Raw genomic sequence first — 25,896 nt, 5'->3', positions numbered from 1 at the left:
ACGTGGATAGACCTAGTGACTGTCATACAGAGTGAAGTCAGAAAGAGAAAAACAAATATCGTATATTAATGCATATATGTGGTATCTAGAAAAATGGTACAGTTGAACTGGTTTGCAAGGCAGCAACAGAGATACAGATGTAGAGAACAAATGCATGGACACCAAGGGGGGGAAGCAGCAGGGGTGGTGGTGGGATGAATTGGGAGATTGGGATTGACATGTATACACTAGTATGTATAAAATAGATAACTAATAAGAACCTGCTGTATAAAAAACAAATGAATAAAATAAAATTCAAAATAAATAATAAAAATCAGGTAGTCAAAAAGTAGCAAGAATAGAGATTTGAAAATATAATCTATAAGCTCAATTTTATCTATAAATTTATATCAGTAATGGAAAAATATACATTATACTAATATGCCTGTATTCTATTCCCCCCCAAAAAAATCTTATTATGCCTTGTCCAAAAAGAAAACTATAAAATTCCAAAAAATGTAGAGGATATACAGGCTATACTATGAACCCAAACCAATAAAACTAGAGATCAACACTAAAGAGATTAATAAAAAAACTTTTACTACTCGGAAGTTAAACACTATTGTAAAGAAGAAATAAAAAGTGATATGTAGAACTATCTAGAAAGCTATGAAAAAGAAAAATTCATATGTAATGGACATAGCTAAGATTGTACACCAGAGGAAATGCAGCTTTCAAGGAGTTCGTTTGAAAAGAAATGACAATAAATGAAGTATGAAACATAAGACATTTTAACTAGATAACAAAATAAACAAGAAAATAGGAAAAAATTAATAACAATGCAAGAGGAAATTGATTAAATACAAAACCAAAAAATATAAAGAATAAATAAAATTAAGAGCTGTTTCTTTGATATTATCTATGAAACAGCCAAACCTATGGAAGCCTGTTTAAAGAAAACTGAGAGAAAAAATATACAACATTCAGGATGAGAAAGGAGGTATCACCAGAAATGCAAGAGAATAAAATAATTACGAGAACATTTTGTGCATCGTTATGGCAATAAATAGAAAATCTAGAAAAGTGGTTCTCAACCTTGGCCACACATTGTCATCACTTGGGCAACTTGGAAAATTACTGATGCCTAAGTCCCTCCCAGAGATTCTAATTTAGTTGGTCTGGGCTGTGGCCTGGGCACTGGGTAGGTCAAAGGCTGCCTCACGTGATTCTGATGTTCGATCAAAATTAAAAACCACTGAATTCTTAGAGGGCTTGGACCATATGGTCCATGAACCAGCAACACCATCTCCAGGGAGCTTGCAAGAAATGCAGTATCTTGGACCCCACATCAAGCCCACGGAATCAGAATTAGCATTTTCACAACCTCCCCTAGGTGACGTGAATGCACATTAATGTTTGACTAGAAGAAATGGATGATTTCCAAGGGAAATATAGATACGAAAATTTATTTAAGAAGGAAAGCTGGTGGACCAATTAGTGTAGAAGAGGTCGTTAAAGTAAAAACTTACCATTTACAAAGAGGCATCAGACCCGAACGCTTTCACAACTGAGTTCTATCTAATCCTCAAAAGTCAGATAATGCCTCTGGTTTTTTTTTTAATTCTTTTTTTTTTAATGCCCCTGGTTTTTAAACCATTCCAGATTATGGAAAAGTTTCCAAGTTTATCTTATGGACTTAGCTTTACATTGATAGTCAAACCTTGTACAAAACAAGAGAACACCAGAATTATGAACATAGATACAAAAATTCTAAATAAAATATTAGTCTATTTAAGCAACAATATATTTAAAGAACTGGGATTTCCCTGGTGGTCCAGTGGATAAGACTCCGTGCTCCCAGTGCAGGGGGCCCAGGTTCGATCTCTGGTCAGGGAACTAGATCCTACATGCCACAACCAAGACCTGGCACAGCCAAATAAATAAATAAATATATATATATATATATATACACACACACACACATACATATATATATATTTAAAGAACAATAAAAATTACCTAAGTAGCATGATTTTATCCTGGAAATGCAAATATGGTTTAACTTTAGAAAACCCATCCATGTAATTCAGTATACTTCATTACATCAACAAAATCAAGTAATTATATCAATAGGTCGCTAAAAGACATTTGATAACATTAGTCATTCCTAATAAAATCTCTAAGTAAAATAATAGTGGAAGGAAACTAACCTTGGTAAACACTACTTTTCCAAAACCAACATTATACTAAGCGGTTAAGTGCTGAAATATTGCCATTAAAAGCAGGAGTTAAAACTAATACAATGTAATATGTCAATTATCTTAATTTAAAAATTTTAAAAAGGGAAAAAAAAGCAGGAGTAACAGAAATGCCTGCTATAATATATACTATTCAGCATTGTTTTAGAAGTTCTAGCTAACCTAAAATAGAAAATGGAAATAATTGACATCTTTTTGCAATATGACTGCACACACAGAAATTCAAAAGACTACTAAAGCGAATTAGAATTGGGAAGATTACGTGGTAAAGTAGCTGGGTCCATGGAAAGTATATAAAGATCAATAGATTTTTCTCTTCTCTAACAGTATCTAGGTTGACTATATTATGATGGGTACAATCTCTGGCCAAGTTTTTCACCTATTAAAGAGATAGAGCTTGGTCTACTTTCCCAAAGGGATGAATATGATATATTAAGTGACTTGCAAAGATGCATAATCTCATTTTTGTCAAAAAAATTTACATTCCTCCAAACGTCCTCTTGCTCTCTTTACGTATCTATCTTTGTACAGTTTTGTATGAGCATGAAGGGAAGGCATACAGTCTGTTAACTATGATTACCTCAAGGAAGTCAGCTTGAAGGAAGTGTAGGGATGAGATCATTAAGTTGTCTTTATACTTATTTTGTATTGTACAGCATGTTACAATAACGTATTTTACAACTGAAAAATCTAATAAAACTCAGTCAAGATATTTTTTAAAGGATAATAATGTTCTGGGTAATGGGATAAGAGGGGAAGGCATTTTACTTTCTTCTCTGTATCATCCTGAACTTTCCATATTCTCTCCAAAAAGAATGTGAATTAAAAAAAATTTTAAGTCAAACAACAGTTTCAGAAATACTTGATGTTTGAAAATTGCTGAACATAGAATAGAATCAATGCTGTGGTTACAAGACACATAGAAGATTTATGTGTATGGACTAAGATTGGGAGAGAACAGAGATGAACAAGCCCCTTAATAAAGCAAAGTGGCGTCGCGGATCATCATTTTTCCAAATTTTGTTATGAAAATATGCAATAAAAATAACTTGCAAGATTTCCATCTTTGTATAGTTAAATAAATTTGCCCTTTAGAAGTTGCTTTTTCTGAAGAAAAACTGAAGCATACTACCCTGGGAGAAACAGGAACTGCACCTTTGAAAGCCTGTCACAACCACCACCTCGAGAGGAGGAAAACAGACGAATATGCAAGGCCAAAGGTAAAGACCTCTGCTAGTGGGCCAATGCCAGAGGGTAACCCAGAATCGGACTAACCCTTTTTTTTTTTTTTTTTTTTTAATGAGAACGGCATAAGGGACCTCTCCTCTGCCTCCCCCGGGAGGGCTGGGGAGGATGCTGCAACCCTTCGATCCCGTTTGCTCCACTTCTCTGGTAGGAGACCAAGCAGTCTCTCTATAGCTCACAGAGGGTAAGGTGGGCCCCACACCTTTGTGACTGGCTGCATCAGTCAGGGCCTAGACTGGAAATCCATTTCCCTCCTAGGGAAATTCGGCCTCTGGGTCTCTCAATCCAGCTTTACTATATGAAGTCACACACCCAGTGGGTGGTTTCTTCTTATGTCTATTTTCAATGTGGTTAGAAACCAGAGAGGAGGACGGATGTGATTAGAACCTTCCAAACCCCATCAGATGGCTTTGGAATACCTCCCCTTATTTCAAAGTTCAGGCAAAAGGAAATGGGCTCTGCAGTTAAAGCCAAACACAAGCATGAAGGAAAAGCAGAAATTGGCCTCTCTTGAAAAGTAAAATAATATAGGTCTAGTTAACTATTCCGTTTTCATCAATGTGTTTAGATATTTCTGTGGTAGTTCACATCATGAATGAATAAACGCCATCTAAAAGTCCTATGCACGTTTTCTGTAGCCAACTATCCTAGTGGCTTTACAACACCAGCACGTCACTACAACGCCAAATCCCTTGTGTTCACCAATATCAGCAACACAAGTAACACAAGAGACCAAGAGAATAGGAAAAACCAAGTAAAGGAAAATAATTCTTGATTTTTTACTTTGACTTCAAACTTGGTTGACTAAGAATTTCCATCTCAGGGGCCATTAAAATGATTTTAAAGTCCGAGCAGGTGCAGATGCTATATCTACGTGCAACAGTGATACTTTCATTGGTGCTAGAAGTGCTGAACTACTGAAGTGGTCACATCACTTCCAGTTTATACCGTGTTGGGGATTTATTAACTGTGTGATTTAAGCCTCATGTCCATGTATGTGTGTGTGTGTGTATGCCTTGTCTATAGCCAACACTCCACTAGGGTAACTTAAAACAAAATAGGAATTTATTTACAATAGCAAAGATGTCAAAAATAACAGGAACAATATATAACAAATCCAAGAACTGTTTTATGAAAAAGGCAAACAATACATACACAAAAGATAAAACAAAATCCAAAAGGGCAAACTTAATTTTGACCTTATCTAAACAGCTGCAGAATGTGGCAAAATAGTTTTTCAGATATGAATTACTTAAGTAATGTTGGGCCAATTCAACACACACTTTTCAGTCCTTCTTTTTTACTTGGTGAATCTTCCTCCGAATTCTATTTACCTTTGGGGAATGTAACTTTGGGGAGGTCATACAAGATTTATGAAATACATACAGGCTATTTACATGTGTACTAAAAGATATATGTATTGGCTGACAGGCTCACATTTCAAAAGGACTAAAGTGATATGAAAGTGAAGGTATAAACTGAGTCCCATTTCACCATCACTGCTTCCTTCTGGGGTTTGGGTGCGTGTGTGTGTGTGTATGTGTGTCTTGTCTACTACACAAAATGAATGCACCAGTAATTTTTTAAGTTCCTCAAGTGCTCTAAAACAGCGCTTCCCAAACTTAAGCATGCATCAGAGTCACTTGGAGGAGGTGTAAAGACGCAGATCACTGGGTCCCACACCCAGTTTCTGATTCAGTGAGTCTGAGGTGGGGCTGAGAATTTGCATCTTTAACAAAGTCCAGGTGATTATAATGCTGCCGCTGCTGCCAGGCTTTGAAAACCACTGCCCTGAACTATCGCCCTTTCAAGATTTCAACTGGTCAAGCTTTTCCTTCCATGAATCCTAGAATTTGTGAGAAATAAAGGAAATTGTTAATACTGAGATTCCCAGAGTACTGAGCGTACACTATCTGACTGGTTGGCATCACAGACCAGCAAGATGTTATCTGTCAGGTGTTTTACTACAATTAAGTTTTTCAGCATGGTGTGGTTTTGCCTTCTTTATGGCTCTGGACAGTGACATTCACCATGTTTTCTTGATCGTTTACCTCAAATTTTGATTATTTAGTGTTTCAACTATTAGGGAAACACTTGTTCCAACAGTTAAATAACTGCAGGATCTCATCTTTAAAAATCAAAGATGACTCAAATCTATTTCCTTATTTTCTTCTGAGTCCTGATAACTTTTACCTAACTTCCAATTTTTATTATAACAATGATCATTCTCTAGTATGTTAGCATCTACTAAAGCCCTCCAAACTGGGCACAAAGGGGTAACTCTAGGGCAGGGCTTCTGCTGTGGGGCTGGGCTGTGGACTGATGCTGAAATAAGTGCTCTCAAAAACCACTTTATGCATGGGAAAATTTATCTCAGGGGAATTAGAGATGCTAATAAAACAAATCCTTTATGAAGATAAAAGAAAAAATGAATTTCAAGGACATGCTCATCAAAGGACTCACCAATCACCTCTTAACTTCTCTGAAATGTTACTTGCAAATTCGCAGCACTGAAATATTATTAGTATTTAAATCCAAGTCACAAAATTCAAAGCGATCAAGCATTTCGCATTCCACTGCTGCATATAAGGAATTAAGAAATGGGGAAATGAAAATAATCCACTGCTTTTGATGTTTATTAGGTTTACAAAAACTGTACATATTTTTTTCTTAAGAAAAAGCATTAACTTAGTACTGGTATCAAATAGACTAAACATTAACAGGAAAATATTCTGATTTTTATTTTTGCACGTTATTCTCAAGTACACAATTACAATAATGTCACACATCCCTATATGATTTTCTTTTTATGTATTTTACCTTTTTTACAAAGTGTACAGAGGGAGGGACATACAATATTTAAGGATATTTCTACAGAACAATAACTTATATTATGTCCTTGTAAAAATCTGTACCTCTTTAAAACATTTAACTGAAACAACCATTTTTTTTTAGCTTTGCTAATCAAAATTGTTTTAAGAATTAAAACTAGGTTGTAACTAATGTCAGTTCATAACAATGACTACTGTTTTTTTTCTCTTTATACAGACAAATACACCTTACCATATTCACTTGACCAAACCCTTAAATACCTTTTAAAGGTTTCAATATTGTGCTTTAAAGAAAAGAACTGTGTATGATTCCAGACCATGTAAGAGAAATATAAAGTGTGTAAATTGTTGTGTTCTTTATCTTTCAGTTTATTTAAAAAAATATACATGACCAATTGATATTTTCTGTATTAATTTTTACGGATGTTTTAAAATCAATAAATTTCCAATTTCGTTTAATTGTTTTCTTTTACATTATTTCTGGGAAAAATAAAAATTAAGGGAGATTTTAAAGGTTCTCACAAAAAAACAGACAGAGCTTTCAATAGTACTGCAGGGCAATGAATCACACGATGGTTAAGTTACTCTAAAAAAAAAAAAAAGCACATTACGGGGGCCAAGAGGGCACAGGCATTCCCTATGCCTTGGCTTTGACTGGCATTCAGGATGGAGTTATACCAGCCTAAAGCACTTGATTCAGAACTGGACTAAATCAACCTAGCACTTCAGAGGCTTGCCACACACCAAATATTAGATTTCTCACCCTATAAATATAACTCTTGCATACAAATATCAACAGCAAAGAGAAAGATGAAAGCTAAAAACCTAATAGCACAAAGGGGATGGAACACCATGATGAACTGGCAAGGCAGCACAAGTGGGGAGAAAACTCCAAAATCTCCCATGATGTACCAGATACTCATGTGCCGATAGCCAATTTAAGGGATCCCAAAACCTGTTTTCAGTTCTCCAAGATTCATCTTAACATAACCAAATTCTAACTAACCAAGTTCACTTTATGAATTTATGACTCTGATTCAGAACTCTCTGTTAAAAAGTGTTAACTTTCAAAGAAAAACGAAACTGTGAAAGACTTGGTGACGTTCCAAATAAGGCCTCAGATTTTCCTCATGCACTTAAAACACACACCTTTATCTTCTAATCAAAGCCAGCTTGAGTGTTAAGGTTTTGAAAGGTTGCCAGCTGTAACGAAGAAGTAACAGAGCAGGCTGAACTTGCCCAGTGTAAGTCGGAATTAGCACCCATTCTGTGGTACATGGAGCAACTACTTCCTTAGTCCCCTCACTTGGGGACACAGAATCCCTTCATGGGCTTCTCAGAGAGAACTGAGGGAGTTATGTCTGGATTCTCATTAGCTTTTCTGAAAAATATAAAGGCATGGAGCTGAAGTTATATGAAAACATTCTATCTAGAAACATCTTAACTTCTATTTTTCAGTTACCAAAGATATTTAAAAGAAAATACCTTTACTCTTTAAAAATACTAGTGTCCTTATTTTCCTTCTAATTCTTCACCTGAGTAGTCTCTCCAAAGAGCATGATTTACAAAATGCTCTCTCATGCATCCCTGCATCTTTCATGTTATTGTAAATTTAATACTTTTCATTATAGATTTTCAACAACTACTACTTGGGGTTGTGTGTATAAATATGTAAAATAAGCAATACACACAGATACACATTATATATATGTGCATATACATAAGTCAGGGTACATTTACATATATAAAGTTGCAAAAGATCCTACAAGCCACGAATTACCTCTAGGAGATTCCAAATGCAGTCCTCATTAAGTCTCATCTGTAGCACACAACCATTCCAACACAAAGCAGCAAAGACAAAATACAACAGGATCAAGCAAAATTTTTCAATAAAGTTTTCTAAAAGTTTGCTATGCTGACAGAAGATGTAAATACTCCAAAGAAAGCACCCCCAAAAGTATATTTTGTCTGAACAAAACGAAAGGTAAACACAAACCCAGCCACTGCTCTTTACTCAGCGATGCCAGGGACACAAAAGCTCAAATGGAAACTTTCATTGTCATGTGGTCTGAAAATATTAAAACAAGATGAGTAAATGACTCCCATGTTAGGATAATTAGACCTGACCATAAAATCTCCCATTTATATTAGTAGATGTCTCTGACGATTTTATTGTGAGAAATTTATGGGAAAAAAAAATAAGTCAACATGAGTACTTTCAGAGTTACCAATCTAAAATTACCTTAAGTTAAATGGTCTTAGAAGAGTACCATCAACGTAAGCAAGGTAAATATTTAAATAAATATAAAACTTCTAAGATAGAAAAACTCAGTATAGAATCAGGGATTACTTTATTAAAAGCTTGCTGCTGCAACTTGCTTGTTGCTGCAACTTGCTTGTTGCTGCAACTTGCTTGCTGCTGCTTTTCCCCATTTATTAAACAAACTGAATAGAATTCAGAACACACTACTGAACAAATGGTAAAAAAAAAAAGTCAACTAGAAGCAATAATTCTATTTGTACACAGCATAAATCAATATACAGTATTGTATGTGAACGAGACTGTGGCTTTAAAATGAATTTTCTGCTTCAAGGCCAACATCTCTACAAAAGTCTGTAGAAGTATTGTTAGGGCAGGCCAACTTCTTTATGATGTCGCATTATGTGCTGGTTCTTTTCTGAAGGTCTTCGGAACCCTTTCTTGCAGTACTCACAACGGTGGGGATAGTCTTTCGTATGAATGGAGATAACGTGCCGTTTAAAGCCTGAGGCATCTGTAGTGCTATACTCACAGTACTCACACTGATATACTTTTCTACCACTGTGCGTCTTCATATGCTTTTTAAGCTCATTCTGTTGCCTAAATCCCTTTCTACATCTCTTACACCTAAATGGAAGATCTTTTGTGTGAACTGAGAGAATATGGCGACTTAGAACGAATGGATCTGCAATCTTAAAGTCACAATGTCTACACTGGTGCATTTTTTTACCCTTGTGGGCAGCCACATGTTTCTTCAGTTCTGAAGGCCTGTGAAAGCCTTTATCACACATATCACACTTATGGGGGTAGTCCTTTGTGTGAACTGAAATTATGTGTCGTTTCAAATCGCTTGAGTTCGAACTCTTGTGGTCGCAATGCAAACACTGGTGTGTTTTGCTTTCTTGGTGGATAAGAGCATGTTGCTGCACCTCTTTGGTATCTGAGAAAGTCAGAAGACAAATGTCACACTTGAATGGCATCTCTTTACTATGCTTAGTTTTTACATGCGTTTTCAAGTTAGAAGAGTCTGCAGACCTATATTCGCAGTACTGGCATTGGTACGGCTTCTCCCCAGTATGGATTCGCATGTGCTTTTTGAGCTCTGACGGGTGACGAAAACCTTTACCGCACTCCACACATATATGAGGAAAGTTCTTGCTGTGGACTGCCAAAAGGTGGCGATTCAACAACCCTTGTTCAGCTGTCTCATATTCACAGAATTTACACTTGTGCATTTTGTTGGCTCCTTTTTCCTTATGCACCATTTTGTGAGTAAACAAAGCCCCAGCGTGAGAGAAATGCTTCCCACATTCGTCGCATTCGATGGCCTTCTCTGCCTTGCTGGTCAGCTTGTGGCTCTCCAGGTGGTTGTGTAAACTTATCTTCTTGTTGGTAGTGTAATCACAGTCAGTACAGCGGTACTTCTTCTTGGTAAGGTGTTCAGGATGGTTTTTCATGTGCCTTTTCAAAAAACCTCTCGACTTAAACTTTTTCCCACAAATCATGCAAGGATAGACAGTCAAGGGATGTCCATCAGGGCCAATAATTATTGCTAAGGAAGGAAAAGAAAGGAGCATGAGTGATCAAACCAAGTTCTGTTTTGGTTTCTTCAAGAATTTAAAGCATGTGTTCTGAACATTATTGGGCAAATACTCCTATGTTAGGCTATTTGCTACTTAGCATCATTCCTTTTACAATTTTTCAACATAAGAGATACAGCAGCCTCATCAAAAAGAGAACCTGGTCTGGAAACTCCATTCAGTATGACTGTACCAACCTCACTCCCTCCAGTTTAAAAAAAAATAAATGAATATATATGTAACTTCTACCAACTAGTGACTGCAGCTGTATCAACTGAGAAATTGGTGGGAAATTATTGATAAAAACAAAGTTTCATAATCACAGTTTCTGCTTTGGTTATTCTAACAATATAACTTATGTCAATTTAAATATGTCTACAGAATTTTAATATGCAAATCAGCATACAAGAATAGACAAGAATATGTCACAAGAACTGAAGTACTTGCCTTGCTGCTCTGTAAAGTATTCCTGCTTTATGCTGACATAATCAGATTCTTTAAATATATTTGGTTTTTAAAAAAAGTTAACGCTTCCAACATCTTTGAGGGATTTCTTCTCATATCCACATAAAAATCACCCGAGTTTTGAATTTTTTCATCCATGTTTTACCCGCTCCCCCTTTTTTCTTTTTTTAATCCAAGGAAATCATTCATGAATATCACTGAATTCTTAAAATTATATTTTCAAATTCAATACACAAAAGCTCTATGTGGTCTAGCAGCTAAAATGTCATCACAACACCTTTGGGGATACATACTAGAGTTTCATCTGAGAGCTCGCAAAGCACGCTGCGCTGTGGAACTCATGTGCCCTCACCTGTTTGGTACTGCCTGGAATCAGGTCTTCTCCTTTTCTTTGGTTTTTGTTTAGCCAGTCTGCCAAGCCCAGCAGACTCATCTATGTGCAAGAGGGCACTTGCAGTGCCATTCCGGTTTTCAATTCCATCAGAATTATTACCTAACAATGCGCATTAAAAAACAAAATTATACAGTATTATAAATTATAAAGAATTAGGGACTCTTTATTAACTATAACAACGAAAGTTAGCCATGATACTCATGAATGACAGAAATTCCCCATTCTAGGTAATGGGTTTTATGACCACATTTATTATGGCAAGACCATAGGAAATGCCTAGCTTCCAAATCTAAAAAACACATGTCAGCATTTTGCCCCATGGCCATGGACTCCCTTGTTGTCTCCCAAAATTGTAAAGTCATGGGCCACATATAATCAAGATGAAAAGTTTCAGCTTGAAAGCCTGTGTACTTCTTGCAGTACTTCCTTCTACGTAATATACACATGAAGGAAATTCCTGTTAAAAATAAAGACAAAAAGTAGACTTTATAATCTTCCTCTACTCTTATGCAAATCAAATAACCCTTACAGGGTACTGGTATTTCAGATTTCTGAAACCTAAGACCACAGAAACCGTTTTCAATCATGAATTCATGTTCAAGAACCAATTCAATCCCAAGAGCGGCAACGCGACTTACCGTAAGCTGCTGCCCATGCTATTGGCATGAAAGTTTTGATTTCATTGTCATCGATTTGCTGTTCATGTGCAGCAGCGGCTGCCGCTGCGGCAGCAGCATCCTCCTCTCCTACAATCACTTCCATATAAACTTCGTCTGCAATTTCTGCAACATCTGAGTAGAAAATTATAGAAACTTGTGTGACCAGCTTTACAGAGATCACAGGAAAAGATATTTTCACTTGAATTCACTTAATAGACAAGTAGAAAGAAGGTTCACATGTTATATACCTAGAACATAGCTTTCACGTAGTAAGCACTCAATAAATATTTACTGAATGAATCTTACATTTCTTGGCTTTTCCCATAATGTGCTTTTTTAATAATCTTATTTTCCATATTCTTTTCCATTATGGTTTATTATAGGATACTGAATATAGTTCCTTAATTTGTTTTTAAAGCAACATTCTAAGCACACATAATAAGTCATTGATGTTTCCCTTGAAATACAGCAGAATAATAATCTCTACAATAATCCTACTTGTTTCCTTCAGATACTGGCCATATTTTTTTAAAAAAGAAAAAAAAATAGAGCTACAGGAACATAAAATTCTCTCCCACAAAAAGGCCACCTACTTACTTAAATCTTCATCTTCTTGCTGAGAGTCGTTGACAGTCATATAAACCATCTTTTCCCTTGGCACACGAATACTGCTATTTTGATCAAGTAGTTCAACTCCATGATCATTCTCAGGCTCACTCTCCACAATGTCTACAGTGCCACCTATCAGACAAGATGAAGGCTCCAAGAATTTATGTGAAGACTTCATTTCCACCTGTTTCACTTACTACATTTTACATACTTTTCTACTGCTATATTGGAACCCTTGCTTAAAATGTTATCCTCAGAAAAGATTACAAATATTCTCAGTCTAAACCACCAAAAAATAATTAGGTTGAAGTGTTTGATCAGGAGGTATACTATGCTGAAGGTTTCCTCTTACCTAAGTCATCCTCTCCAGGGTCAGCTTTAAAAATGTACACCTTGATGACTTCAGGGCAAGTGCCATCCACTTTACAAGGATCGATTTCCGACTCTGCATCCATGGTCATCCCAGAGGAACCATCGTGTTCTATTTTGCCAGCATCATCCACTAAAAAGGCAGGAAATACATGACAAATAATAATAGCAGATATTTAAATAAAAGTTACCATTTTCAAAAGCCCTTTTTACAAATATAATCTCTAACTTGATTCACATAAAATTGGATGATTTTACCTAAACAAGTACACACTCAGCACATGGTGAGAAATGTGGCTGACTGCTAAGCTAAAGCCAGGTCACAGAGGGCTTTGTACAACCAGGCAGAGGGGCTCATGCTTGACCCTGGTAGGCAGGAGGTTTTTCAGTCTGGTCAGGTGTCACAACCTCTCAGGGAACTTAAAAACACAGGCCCTCGCCAAGCAGTTCTACAGAATCAGAATTAGCAGGGGTGGGGCCTGATAGACAGATTTAAAGGAACCCTGCCCCAGGGATTCTGATCAGCAGTTTGAGAACTTCTGCTGTAGGTGGTGGGAGACTCTTAGGCAGAGCAGTGACAAGGTCAGATCACCATTTCTGCTACACCATGCTGGCCTTGAGAAAGGTGGATTCAAAGGGATCAAAACATAAAGCAGAGATATCAGTTTTGAGTCTACTGCAATAATGCAGGTAACAGGTGACAAGGCCTCAAAAATCAGGACAGAGGTAGTATGGATGGGGAAGAGGGCTACACTTGAGTCGTATCTTAGGACTGAAATCGCAGAACCTGGTGCCCAACTGAAAACTGAACATGACAAAAGGAGCCAAGGATAACCATGGGGTTTCTGATATGCGTGACTGAATGACTGGAGGAAGAAATGGAAGGAAATTAGAGAAAGTATCTCTCTTCTGCATGTTTAATTAATTAAGGTCCAAGGGTAACATCCCTAAAAGCTCTAAGAGCCAGTACCTGTCCCTATCCCTCTGTGATCACAGAACTTTTTGCTTGTTTCTCGCAGAGTATACGATTCACTGTGTTGTCACTAGGGGTGTGTTGCCTCCGTCTTTCCCACTGATAGAGCAGAATCTGTATTTTAATTATTCAGTCTTTTAAGACAGAGTCTGGTGATAGCAGACACTCAGAATACTGATGAATCAATGATTCAAGGAATGACTGAGATGTGAAGTCAGCTGCTCGATACTCAAATCTGAAAGCTGAAGGCTGACCCACAGATTTGGGAGCCATCGGTTCCATGTTAACTAAGCCTTGGGATCACAATGAGAACCTGCAGTGTGAGGAAAGAGTGGGCTAAGGATATCCTAGGGAATGTCATGGTTTAAGGCAGGGACAAGAAGAAGAGTTCACAAAGGAACCTGAAAGGGAAAGCTGGACAGGTTGGTGGAAGGTCATAAAGGAAGCTAGGGAGTTAGAAGTTCCAAGAATCCTAGTAAGGCCCGTGGCAATAATGCAGCATGCACCCAAGTCAAAGGGGAATGTCTGCACTGACAACAGTAACCTGGAAGTCACTGGTGTTCCTGCTGAAGAGCAGTGTAGTGAAGGCTATATAGGGTCAGATTAGAGGGGTTGAGGATTCAATGGAAGGTGTGGATTTCTTCAAAAAGTCCAATTTAAAAATGGAGAACAAAGGGTAGAAACTAGAATGCATTGCAGGATCAAGGACTTTTCTGTTTAATTGATTAAAAATGCTCAAGCATGCTCAGTCTGTGAGAGAAAATACAATAAAAAGTGAGAGGCTGAAGCCAGAGAACCTGGTGAAATTTTGGGATCAAGATCTCAGAAGAACAGGGAGAAGAGGAAACAAGGCATAAAGATGAAGGAATTTTCCTTAAATAGGAGGAGAAATATGCTATCCTTCTGAGACCTGAGAAGTTAAACATGGATGAGAATGAAGCTTATGTTGTGTTTAGAGAAGGGAAAGGAAGACTGTAATGCACAAAGTTGGAAGAATTCATGGCTGGTGGCTTCAACTGTGGATATGAAACAGGAGGTAAGGGCCTTGGTCACCAGTAAGAGAATGGCAGATGGGTTAAGAGCTTGAGAAGCTAGAGAAAATGAGCTGATCCAGGACAAGCTTACCGATATGAAGGTTCAAAGAGACCAGCTGGTTAAATTCTCTGTGGTTTTTAAGAACTAAGAGAGGTTCCCTGAACTGAATATAACTACCTAAATTCAAGTATCTTGACTATGCTTTATAAAAATGACTTGTATAGGGAAAGAATCGACATTATGTCCTTATTTCTGGCCTGATGTGTACTTACCCTTTTTCAAAGCTAAATATTTCTATGACATACCCAGCTGACAGGGCCACTGTTATTTTCTTAAAGGTGGCTTTGGAACTTCAAACTGAGATGCCATTAGAAGGCTGAAGATCTCACCAAACTAGCAGGAGAGTCCTGAATAAATCTGTACGTCTTCAGAGAACTCATCTCTGAATAGTTTGGTATTGTTGATGAAGCTTGGCCTCTTTTGGCAAGGTTTGTCAAAACTGATTCTAACATGTACTGGAAAATCAAATGTCCTTGTGTTTACAAAGAACAAAGTCAGGCTAGCTGTTTTTGCATATGTTGAGTTTGTTGGTACTCATAAGATAAAACCTCTGATGACCAAAATCCAATCACTGTGGAGCTTGCAAAATGTCACGCATTTACCTGTAACTTAGAGTAAGACATTTGTTTGCTTTCATACATGTGTGGGAAACACATCTGAAATATACAGACTTACCAAAGCCTAGCAAAGCTATTCTATTATTAGACAAAAGTAGAATTCACCTTCAGATTTTCACCTTGAGAATGTGTCCCACTAACTCAACCTATGAAATTATTCTGAATATGAAATATTACAGAAGTGATTTGTTTTTTTAAAAAAAAACCATTTTGGTGGTCCTGTTAAGTACTAAAAATTTCACTGTGATTTTAAAGTTACCATTAAAAATGAATTTCTAAAAACAGACAAAGAAGGCTTTGATAAAACTGAGTCATCATACGTATGATTTCTGCATAAGTGCCTTTTTCTAATGCTGTAATGAAGAACTAAAGCTTCAGAATAAGGCCTCTCCAAAATAGAAGAGCATAATTTCTGGAAATTAAGGCCACCTCTAATAATAACTACCATTTGCATAGCATTTTGCAATTCCCTTAGCATTTCTATGTACTTTTCAATTTCCTTAGCATTTCTATGTACTTTTATTTCATTTGATTCTTACCTTTTCCAGATAAAGAAAGGAAAGCTCTGAGATGATACGTGATTTGCCCAGTCAGTAAATAAGTGAGGGGTGGGAGAGAGAGTGAAGAGGTATCTGTTTTAGAACTCAGACCTCTATTTTCATCTTTTGATTTTTGAAGAAATATATGTTCACTGTATAAAATTTAGTATTAAAAAAATCACCAATAGTCTCACTAACCAGATATTGCATCATTAGGTAGTAAATTTTCTTCCCAGTTTTTTCTATTTAAAAAACGAAAATTGGCATCACAGTTTCCTCAAGCCTTATGTAATAATCATCTTTACATCTCATCTGGTATTTTAAACTTGAAAGCTGAAGAAAATTTGGCTTATCAACAATCTCATTAGCAATAGCAAAACTATAGCAAAATACAGGCGTACCATAATCTTAAGTTACATTTTCTCAGAACTTTGTAGAGATTGTTCCACTGTCTTCTAGCACTGAGTATTTCTGTGTAGATGTCCCTATAATACTTTATCCCCAAAGTTCACTAAACATCACTGTGATTATGACTTAGTGGTTTTATCATTCTGTCAACTTCTTGAAAGAAATATTCAATCTTTATTTCAGGAAAGTTCCTTGAAGAGTCCAATCTTTATTTCAGAAAAATTTCTTCCATTATAAATATTTTTCTAATTCATCAGTTATTCCCTTCTGGAATTTCACTTATGTGCATTTGTCTCCTTTATCTGTCTCCCATATCTATCCATCTTCTCCATAATCATTTATATCTTTTTTTAACCATTTCATTTTTGTGATTTTCTAAAGCCAGGTGTCCCTCTGCCCCCGGTTATATATACTGAGGCATATTTATGCTTATAGTTGATTCTGTGGTAGCTTTTATCTTGATCATATTTTTACTTTTCAATTTATTTCTGAATTCTGTCAGTTTGTTTTCTGCCTCTATTGTCTTGTAATACATTTTTTGAACCTTTGTATCTCTTCTCTGAGTTTTTTTTTTTTTTTTTTTTTTTGCGGTACACGGGCCTCTCACTGTTGTGGCCTCTCCCGTTGCGGAGCATGGGCTCCAGACGCGCAGGCTCAGTGGCCATGGCTCCCGGGCCCAGCCGCTCAGCGGCATGTGGGATCTTCCCGGACCAGGGCATGAACCCGCATTCCCTGCATCGGCAGGCAGACTCTCAACCACTGCGCCACCAAGGAAGCCCTCTTCTCTGAGTTTTAAGAGATCATGTTTGCAATTTCACTGAGCCTTCAGGTCAGTGCTAACCAAGAGAACTTTCTGCGATGATGGAAATGTTCCATATATCTGCACTAGTCACATGTGACTACTGAGCACTTGAAGTGTGGTTGGCGCAATTTAGAAACTATATAATTCATCTTGCAATATATTGATATTAAATAAAATAATATTTCAGAGAACTGAAGAACATGAATCTTCAAAGGGCTCACTATGCATGATAACACAACACATGAAAAAAGACCCACAGGACTTCCCTGGTGGTCCAGTGAGTAAGACTCCGTGCTCCCAATGCAGGGGGCCTGGGTTTGATCCCTGGTCTGGGAACTAGATCCCACATGCCACAACGAAGATCCCATGTGCTGCAACTAAGACCCGGTGCAGCCAAATAAATAAATATTTAAAAAAGAAAAGAAAAAAGACCCACACCTAACTAAACAAAACCCTATGATATTTCAGACCAACAGGGATAAAGAGATGATCTTTAAAACTTCCAGAAGAAAAAGAAACATCTACAAAGCAATGAGAATCAAAATGGCATCAGGCTTCTAAACCAATTGCTGGATGACAGTGAAACATGCCATCACAAATTCTCAGGGAAAATTCACTTCAACCTAGACTTCCGTACCTAACCAAGTTATCAATCAACTTAAAGGGTAGAAAAGAAAAAATACTTTTAGTATACAAATCTAGACTCCTTAGGAAGTTATTTCAATATGTGGCCCAGTAAAATAAGGGAGTAAATCAAGGAAGAACATGGCACAGGGATCCAGAAAACACTGGACTAGTCTCAGGAAATGATAAAAGGAATATTTTAGAAAACTGTCTGCATTATAGTAAGCCTAAAACGCAACTAATCCAGAATGGATCAGAAAGACAGAAAGCTTCAAGAGGGGAGTCACTGGAAAAAGGAGAAGTCAAAGAAAAATAACTGGACAGAAAAGTAAGTCAAACTTGATAGTGTATTTCTTAGAAGGCACAAACAATTAAGAAAGAAAACCCGTGCTATAAGGGCATAATCAGTCTCAATGACAAAGTCTAATTAAGCTTGAAGTCTTTATATGACCAGTACCCACAAGGAGGACATGGATCAGTCAGTAAATCCCAGCATTTCAGAACCGGAAGCTACCTGATAGATCTTGAAACAGATTATTTTCTTAATTTGAAAGAAAAATAAAGATGATTTTACTTCCTAAATAAGTTACTTCAAGGGACAGCCTGAATATACATATCTTTTCTAAAGGTTTAACAAGAGTGCCAGGTTATAAATGTTAGGATTGATGTTTAGGTGGGAAACCAAGCCTTTTCATAAAACCGTACCTCAGTATTGCTGCTGAAGAGAGAATTTGGTTCTCTGAACCCAGAGCCTATTCTAACTTACTCTGATGAGTCCAACAGTCATCTTACTACCTAATCACTTCAATTTTTTTTTTAACCTCTAAACCAAAATCCAATCAAAAGAAAAACTATGGAATAAAAATTTGGTATTCGGGCTTCCCTGGTGGTGCAGTGGTTGAGAGTCCACCTGCCAATGCAGGGCACACTGGTTCATGGCCCGGTCCGGGATGATCCCACATGCCGCGGAGCGGCTGGGCCCGTGAGCCATGGCCACTGAGGCTGTGCGTCCAGAGCCTGTGCTCCGCAACGGGAGAGGCCACACCAGTGAGAGGCCCATGCACCACAAAACAAACAAACAAACAAAAAAACTTGGTATTCGACATCCTTAGGGTTCCGGTGTGGGCGGGTGGTATTGGAGAGTGAAGACACCATGGATGGGTAGTTCCTCCTAAAAGGATACCTAAGCTCACGATCATCTGTTATGTCCCAGACACTGTGGTGGGTAGTTTCGCTATATTTTATCATGAAATCAATGACAACAACCCCAGGACTTAAGTGTTTTATCTCCATTTTACAGATGTGAAACCGGAGCACCTAAAAGACTAACATGCAAGAAGCATTCTGCCAAGGCAGCAAGTGCTCTAGTAGATAAACACATTTAAAAGATCACTTTTAGGGCTTCCCTGGTGGCGCAGTGGTTGGGAGTCCGCCTGCCGATGCAGGGGACGCGGGCTCGTGCCCCGGTCCGGGAAGATCCCACATGCTGCGGAGCGGCTGGGCCCGTGAGCCATGGCCACTGAGCCTGCGCGTCGGAGCCTGCGCGTCCGGAGCCTGTGCTCCGCAACAGATAAGGCCACAACAGTGGGAGGCCTGCGTACAGCAAAAAAGATCACTTTTAGACCTCCCACTCTTACCTTCCTCCTCAAGAACCCTCCTTCTGAGGTTAAAATTTCATCTTAATTTTATTATATAGCCTATAAAAGATTTGAAAGAATTGGTTATAATCTAATCTCCTTTAATTCTTGAAACTTTCCTAGAGGGGTTCAAAGGCTTAATGAAATTAGTCTTATTCTGTAGACAGGGATTAATGCAACAGAGACATTCAAGTGCCTAAGTTACAGTGATCTCCAGCATGGTGTCAGAGATATAATTAATGAAAAATATTTGCCAAATTGCACTGAATTGGTCTAAGACCCCTAGTTAATTAAGAACTAGTTAAGCAAGAACTGACTTCTTAACCAATTCAGGGGGAAAAGGAATGACTATTACAATCCCACCCTCTGCCTGCCTTTACCCCAAAATCCCCTGATGGGACAACAGGAAGGTCTTGAATGAAGCCAGTCCAGAGTTAGTCTTGCTAGCCCAGTGGATGCCACCAACAGAGATACTCTGTGTGGATAACACCAATGGCCAGTAGTTACTGATAGGCATGCTTTGTGCTGGATGCCTGGTGCGCATGACCTCTAATTCTCACAACCACTCTGTAGGTCAGGTAGTATTACTGCCTTTGCACAAATAAGGAAACTAAGGCCAAAGTGAAGTCAGTAACTTGCTGAGAAGCAGGAATGGCATCCAAGTTGAAGGCTGGCTGACTCTAAGCTACAGGTGCTATTTCCATACACCATGTTGCTTCTCTAGGATCCCTATGAAAGGACAGCCATGTTCTCTCTCTCTCCCTCTTTCCTCTCTCCTCCTCTCTCTCCACTGACCAACTCCATTATCCCACCAAGTAATCAGAGATCTGTTCCAAGGGCAAAAGCTATCAGACAATTTTTATCTAGGCCTCAAGCAGATAAACAGTAAATATGAATCACAAGGCCAATGTGAAGCGCCAACTGCTTCTAAGACTTGCAAGATGTAGACTTTTTAACACAATCTTGTTGTGGGGAGAGGGAAGGACTATAACATCTTTACCTTATTTGAGCACTTTATTCTTAGTATAAATCTGACATCCTAATTGGACGTTAAGTTGAGAGCTTAATTCACTAATTTTAGTGTTGATTTCTAAATAAATTTCAGAATGCGTACAGTAAAGACAATAATTTTAGATGGATTAACACAAACCTTTTTGAATTTTACCAGAACAAGCTAGACATCTTCTCTAAAATAGTCTTAGTTCAATAAATAAGACTTCTCTCACATTTCAGAAATATTCCCATGTGGATATGTATTTTTTAAATTCTAAAATTTTATTGTGGTTTATCAAATGGTTTAAGGATGAAAACTGATAGAGTGCATATATTAAAAAAATGGTAAGACACATACACATGCAACAATCAGCCCACAGAACAAAGGAATAAACAAATATTTAACCATGTCTCCTATACTAATAGCCCCTAGAATCAATAAACAAGTCATTAGATTGTACTAATCCTCAGAGTTTATGCATTAAACATATAGAGATTTGGATTTATTTATCATTCATTCCCCGAACAACTTTTTATTGGATGTCTACACTATGACAAAAGTTGTGCTTAATTAGGAGCTAACATCAGATCAACTGGTCAAAACACCTAAACTAGAAGGCCAGGGCCACCACACACTGCATCCGCGGGGTGCTGCTGACACCGTAGCTGTACAGTAGACAGCGGCAGGCAGCAACCATGTATACAGACCCTCAGCTTGTCTAATGTGCTCTGCTTCTAGTGATGGTTTTACCATCTGCCCAGCTGCACAAGCCAGAAGCCTGAGAGGGAGCTTCAAACCCTCCCTCTTCCTCAACCCTAAATTTAATCCAAATCCTACTTTCTAAGTATGTCATGAAGCAGTTTCCGTCAAACTCTACTGACAGAACCTTATTTCAAACCATCATCATCTGTTCCTCAGCTGGACTACTACAACCTCCTCCCATAACGTGCCTTTTTGGTTTCTGATTTTACTCTTACCTTGTCTGCTCTCGACAGCGCTGTTAAGGTTACTTTTCTGAACTGTAAATCTAATCATGTTACTATTAATCTGCTTACAACCCTCTAACAACTCCCCACATCAAAAAGGCAGAGCAGGCTTCTTAGTATATTCAAGAGCCTTTATGACTGTGCCTTTCCCTATTTTGCCACTCACTTCTCATCATTTTCTCCATTCACGCCATCAGAGACATTATTTGCACCCCAAAGAAGAAGTCTCTGAACACTCACAGATCTTTCCCAGCTCCCTCCAAATAAACATGCTCTCCTCTCTGCCATTCCTCCCTCCTCGGCTGCCCACTGAACATTTCATTCCCCCTTCAAATTAAGTTCACCCCACATTATTTTTTAAAGATGTGATAATGGTATTACTGTTTATTTTTTTTAAATCGTTATCTTTCAGAACTATATACTGAAATACTTATGAATGAAATGACGTGCAGAATTTGCTTCAAAACAATGTAAGAGGGAAGGAAATTCACAGGAGTAGAGATGAAATAAATTCAGTTATGTCTTCAACCAAGCTTCCACAGAACTTTGGCTTGTAACACTTTCATAGCATTTAGCTCACCCAAGTGTACCCCAAATTTCCCAACATCTTTTCCCTTAGTGCTTCCAAAATGCTTTGTACATCCAGTTATATATGTTTTCACACTAAACTGTAATTATCTGCTTCTGTCTGTCTTCTCTCCAGGACTGTGAACTTTTAAAGTCAGAGACTTTCACTGTTTATCTCTAACGGCTAGCACAGTTCCTAGCTTATCATGGCTTATCAATAAATGTTTGTGAATAAAGATACAAGAAAAAGTAAACATGGGCAAGAGTATAAAAATAATAGTTTATATACAATTCCTTTTTCTCATGTAAACATAAATTTGAAAAAAATAACATTTCTGAGGTAGAAAAACACTGGAAAAGGGTTTGGAGGCTGCCTGAGTAGATTCTGCTATGATGGGTTAAATAAGAAAATGTTTACGCCCCCTCTAAATTATTTCCTAATGTCCTTGAAATTGGGTATGCAGTAATACTGCAAATTTTAGTAAATCACTGGAACTCTATTTGCCTCTTCTGTCCACCAATAAGCACTATTTATCCCAAACTCTACTGCTCTGTAGTATTAACTTTGTACACGCACACACACACACGAAGAAGGGCAATAGGAGAGTGGGGACTAGACATTTTGGAATAAAACACACTTGATTTCAAATGTTCACCCTAATGCTAGCTGGATGTGTAACTTTGGACAAGTTACTTAAATAGAGCCTCAGTTCCCCAATCTGTAAAACAGTGGTAACACCAACGTTATAAGGTTGCTATAATTAACAAATTATATAGTAAGTCCTGGCACAAAGATATTATTTATTGAAGGTTTACTATTACCTATTTTTATTGTTACCAACTTGTTACAAATCTCCAGCTAAATAATTCTTGGGATAAAAAAGCTTAAGTTTTAAAATTCTTTTAAAACTGTCCATATTGACTTGATAACAATCAAACCATAAACACAATCCTAAACATTTTTCCCCAAAAAGAGAACTTTATTAAAAACAAACCTCACCAAACAAACTTAATTATATCTTCTGATGGAAATGCCCACTGACTCAAGGGCCATTAGAAGATGGGTCTGATGAGTCTGAGAGCATTTTGCACACATTAGTACCTGAACTCTTTCTTGAAATATTAATTCAAATGGACTTAAATTTTATATATATATATATATATATATATACACACACACACACACACACATATATATATATGCTACTACACCAAAATAGTTCAATAAGCATTAGTTAAGAACTAACCAATCTAATGATATATCAACATTCAGCTTTTATAAAAGCAGTTGCATACTGCAGAACATGGTGTTTTGAATAATCTTATCTTAGTGAAAAGGTCTTTGACCTTAGAATATAAAAACAACTAAATGGAGAGAACACAGCTATGTTATTACCCCACACTCACTGTCATCAAAAAGTTTTATTAAAGTTATGGTCTGCACCAAGTAAAATTTCCAAGTTTACAATAAACATGTTAAAAATGTTGATAAACTTTCACTTAACCCAACTAGTTTAAAGGTTCCAAGATTAAATTATTTGCTATAATTTTTGTTAATGTTTGTCTTTTTTAAAACTGCTTAAAATAACTGAAAGCACATATTTTATTAAAATGTGTATTAGAAATGAAGCACCATAAAGGTTTACATTAGAACAGACTCTCTGCCAAGTGATCGGGCTTTGGCAGGAGAAGCCCCATACTCCAGAGGCATATTAGTTGTTTTCTTTGGTGTTACTATCAACAGTAAGCACACATACCCAAGTATGCTGGTTTTCCATAAGTACACACTATGTTGCCATAACTTGTTAATTTTGCTAAACCTTTAAAAACTCACTTATGGATTTTTGCCTGGCCTTTAAAATTCAGACTTTAATATTCAGGGTAGTAAATTTTACAAATTCACTACCCATTTCTGATAACATGAAAACAGTATAAGGATAGACATATAGATCAATGGAATAGAATTAAGAGTACAGCAATTCGGGCTTCCCTGGTGGCGCAGTGGTTGAGAGTCCGCCTGCCGATGCAGGGGACACGGGTTCATGCCCCGGTCCGGGAAGATCCCACATGCCGCGGAGCGGCTAGGCCCGTGAGCCATGGCCGCTGATCAGCGTTTTTTAGCAATAAAATATTTTTAATTAAGATACGTACATTTTTTTAAGACCTAAAGCACATGTAACAAACTACACACTATAGTGTTAACATAACTGGGAAACCAAAAAAATTCATGTGACTCACTTTAGTGCGATATTTGCTTTACTATAGTGGTTTGGAATCAAACCCGCAATATCTCCAAGGTATGCCTGTTTAGATAAACTGGATTTCATCAAAACTTAAAACTTGTACATCAAAGGACGCTATCAAAAAAGTGAAGACAACCAACAGGAGAAAATATTTGCAAATCACATATAAGGGATTTGCATCTAGAATATATCAAAAATTCTTTCAACTCAGTAAAAAAAGACAAATAACCCAATTTAAAAATGGGCAAAATGGGCGTCCCTGGTGGCACAGTGGTTAAGAATCCACCTGCCAATGCAGGGGACACGGGTTCGAGCCCTGGTCGGGGAAGATCCCACATCCCGCGGAGCAACTAAGCCCGTGCACCACAACTACTGAGCCTGCATGCCTGGAGCCTGTGCTCGGCAACAAGAGAAGCCACCGCAAGGAGAAGCCCGCACACCGCAACGAAGAGTAGCCCTCGCTCACCGCAACTAGAGAAAGCCCGCGCACAGCAACGAAGACCCAACAAAGCCAAATAAATAAATATTTATTTTTTTTAAAAAAAGGGCAAAAGATCTGAACAGACATTTCTCCAAAGAATACATACAAACGGCCAATAAGCACGTGAAAAGACGCTCAACATCATTAACCATCAGGGAAATGTATATCAAAACCACAAGAGGATACCACACTTCATATCCACTAGGATGGTATCACCAAAAAGTATTAACAAGTACTGGAGAGAATGTGGAGAAAATGGAATCTTCATTCACTGCTAGTGGGAATGTAAAATGGTGCAGCTGCTTTAGAAAACAGTCTGGCAGTTCCTCAAAAGATTAAACATAGAATTACCATATGACCCAGCAATTCCACTCCTACATATATACTCAAAAGAGATGAAAACATATATCCAACAAAAACTTGTACACAAATGTTGACTGAAGTCCTAACTTGTACACAAATGTTGATTGAAGTCCTAACAGCCAAGAAGTGGAAACAACCCAAAAGTTTATTAACTGATGAACAGACTAAAATGTATACCCATACAATGGAATATTATTCAGTAATAAAAAGGAATGAAGTACTGATACATGCTACAACATAGACGAATGTTGAAAACATTATGCTAGATGAAAGAAGCCAGACACAAAGGACCACATATTATAGGATATCACTGATATGAAATGTCCAGAGTGGGCAAATACAGAAAGTAGATTAGGGCTTGCTTAGAGTTGGAGAGGATGGAGAGGGATAATATGAGTGATAGTTAAAGGATATGGGGTTTCTCCTTGGGGAGATGAAAAAATTTCTAAAATTGATCGTGAGGATGATTGCACAAGTTTATGAATGTATCAAAAACCACTGAATTGCACACTTCAAACGGGTGAACAGTATGCTATGTGTATGAAAAGCTATTACCAAAAAAAAAAGTTTATTTCAAAACTTAAATTAAATCTAGGATCAGAAAGGAACACCTAACTTCCATTCATCTCCTACCTAACTGTCCTAATTAAAAGACATGAGAGATGTCAACAAGACCTAGAGTGACATTTCCTTGATCATATTAATATCAGAGGCACCCGAAAAATATTTTGTTTCCTGCAGCTGTTATAAGGCAGTGCCTGACTCATCATCACCAGATCTTCTCCAACTTTCCCTATTGTACAAACTGATGTTTCACAAAATAGCATCTTGACTATGCAGCTGCAGAGTGAAACTGTAGGAGGGTGAAGACCACTGCAAAGAAATTAGGGATGCCTGGCAGCTATCTCAGATTCATGG

General features: G+C 37.5%; 1 protein-coding gene across 5 annotated transcripts in view; it reads right to left on the bottom strand.

The window, feature by feature from the left end:
- Window positions 1-4,612: 4,612 nt before the first annotated feature.
- The window catches only part of ZFX (zinc finger protein X-linked), a 57,479-nt gene continuing 36,195 nt past the window's right edge, over window positions 4,613-25,896 (bottom strand). For 3 of the 5 annotated variants that reach the window (XM_082864226.1, XM_082864228.1, XM_082864227.1), the window contains 5 exons: window positions 12,633-12,782; window positions 12,269-12,412; window positions 11,651-11,803; window positions 10,971-11,111; window positions 4,613-10,125 (listed from right to left, as the gene is read on the bottom strand). In XM_082864226.1, the coding sequence (XP_082720352.1) occupies window positions 8,942-10,125; window positions 10,971-11,111; window positions 11,651-11,803; window positions 12,269-12,412; window positions 12,633-12,782 (1,772 nt within the window). In that variant the 3' untranslated portion in view covers window positions 4,613-8,941. The remainder of the gene's footprint in view (window positions 10,126-10,970; window positions 11,112-11,650; window positions 11,804-12,268; window positions 12,413-12,632; window positions 12,783-25,896) is intronic. The other 2 variants (XM_082864230.1, XM_082864229.1) reach the window with 2 other exon arrangements.

Source organism: Leucopleurus acutus (genome assembly GCF_964270905.1).
Source record: "Leucopleurus acutus genome assembly, chromosome: X".
In the NCBI taxonomy this organism is placed as follows: domain Eukaryota; kingdom Metazoa; phylum Chordata; class Mammalia; order Artiodactyla; family Delphinidae; genus Leucopleurus; species Leucopleurus acutus.
Note: the sequence above shows the minus strand (reverse complement) of the source record. Positions and strands in the feature narration are given on the sequence as shown.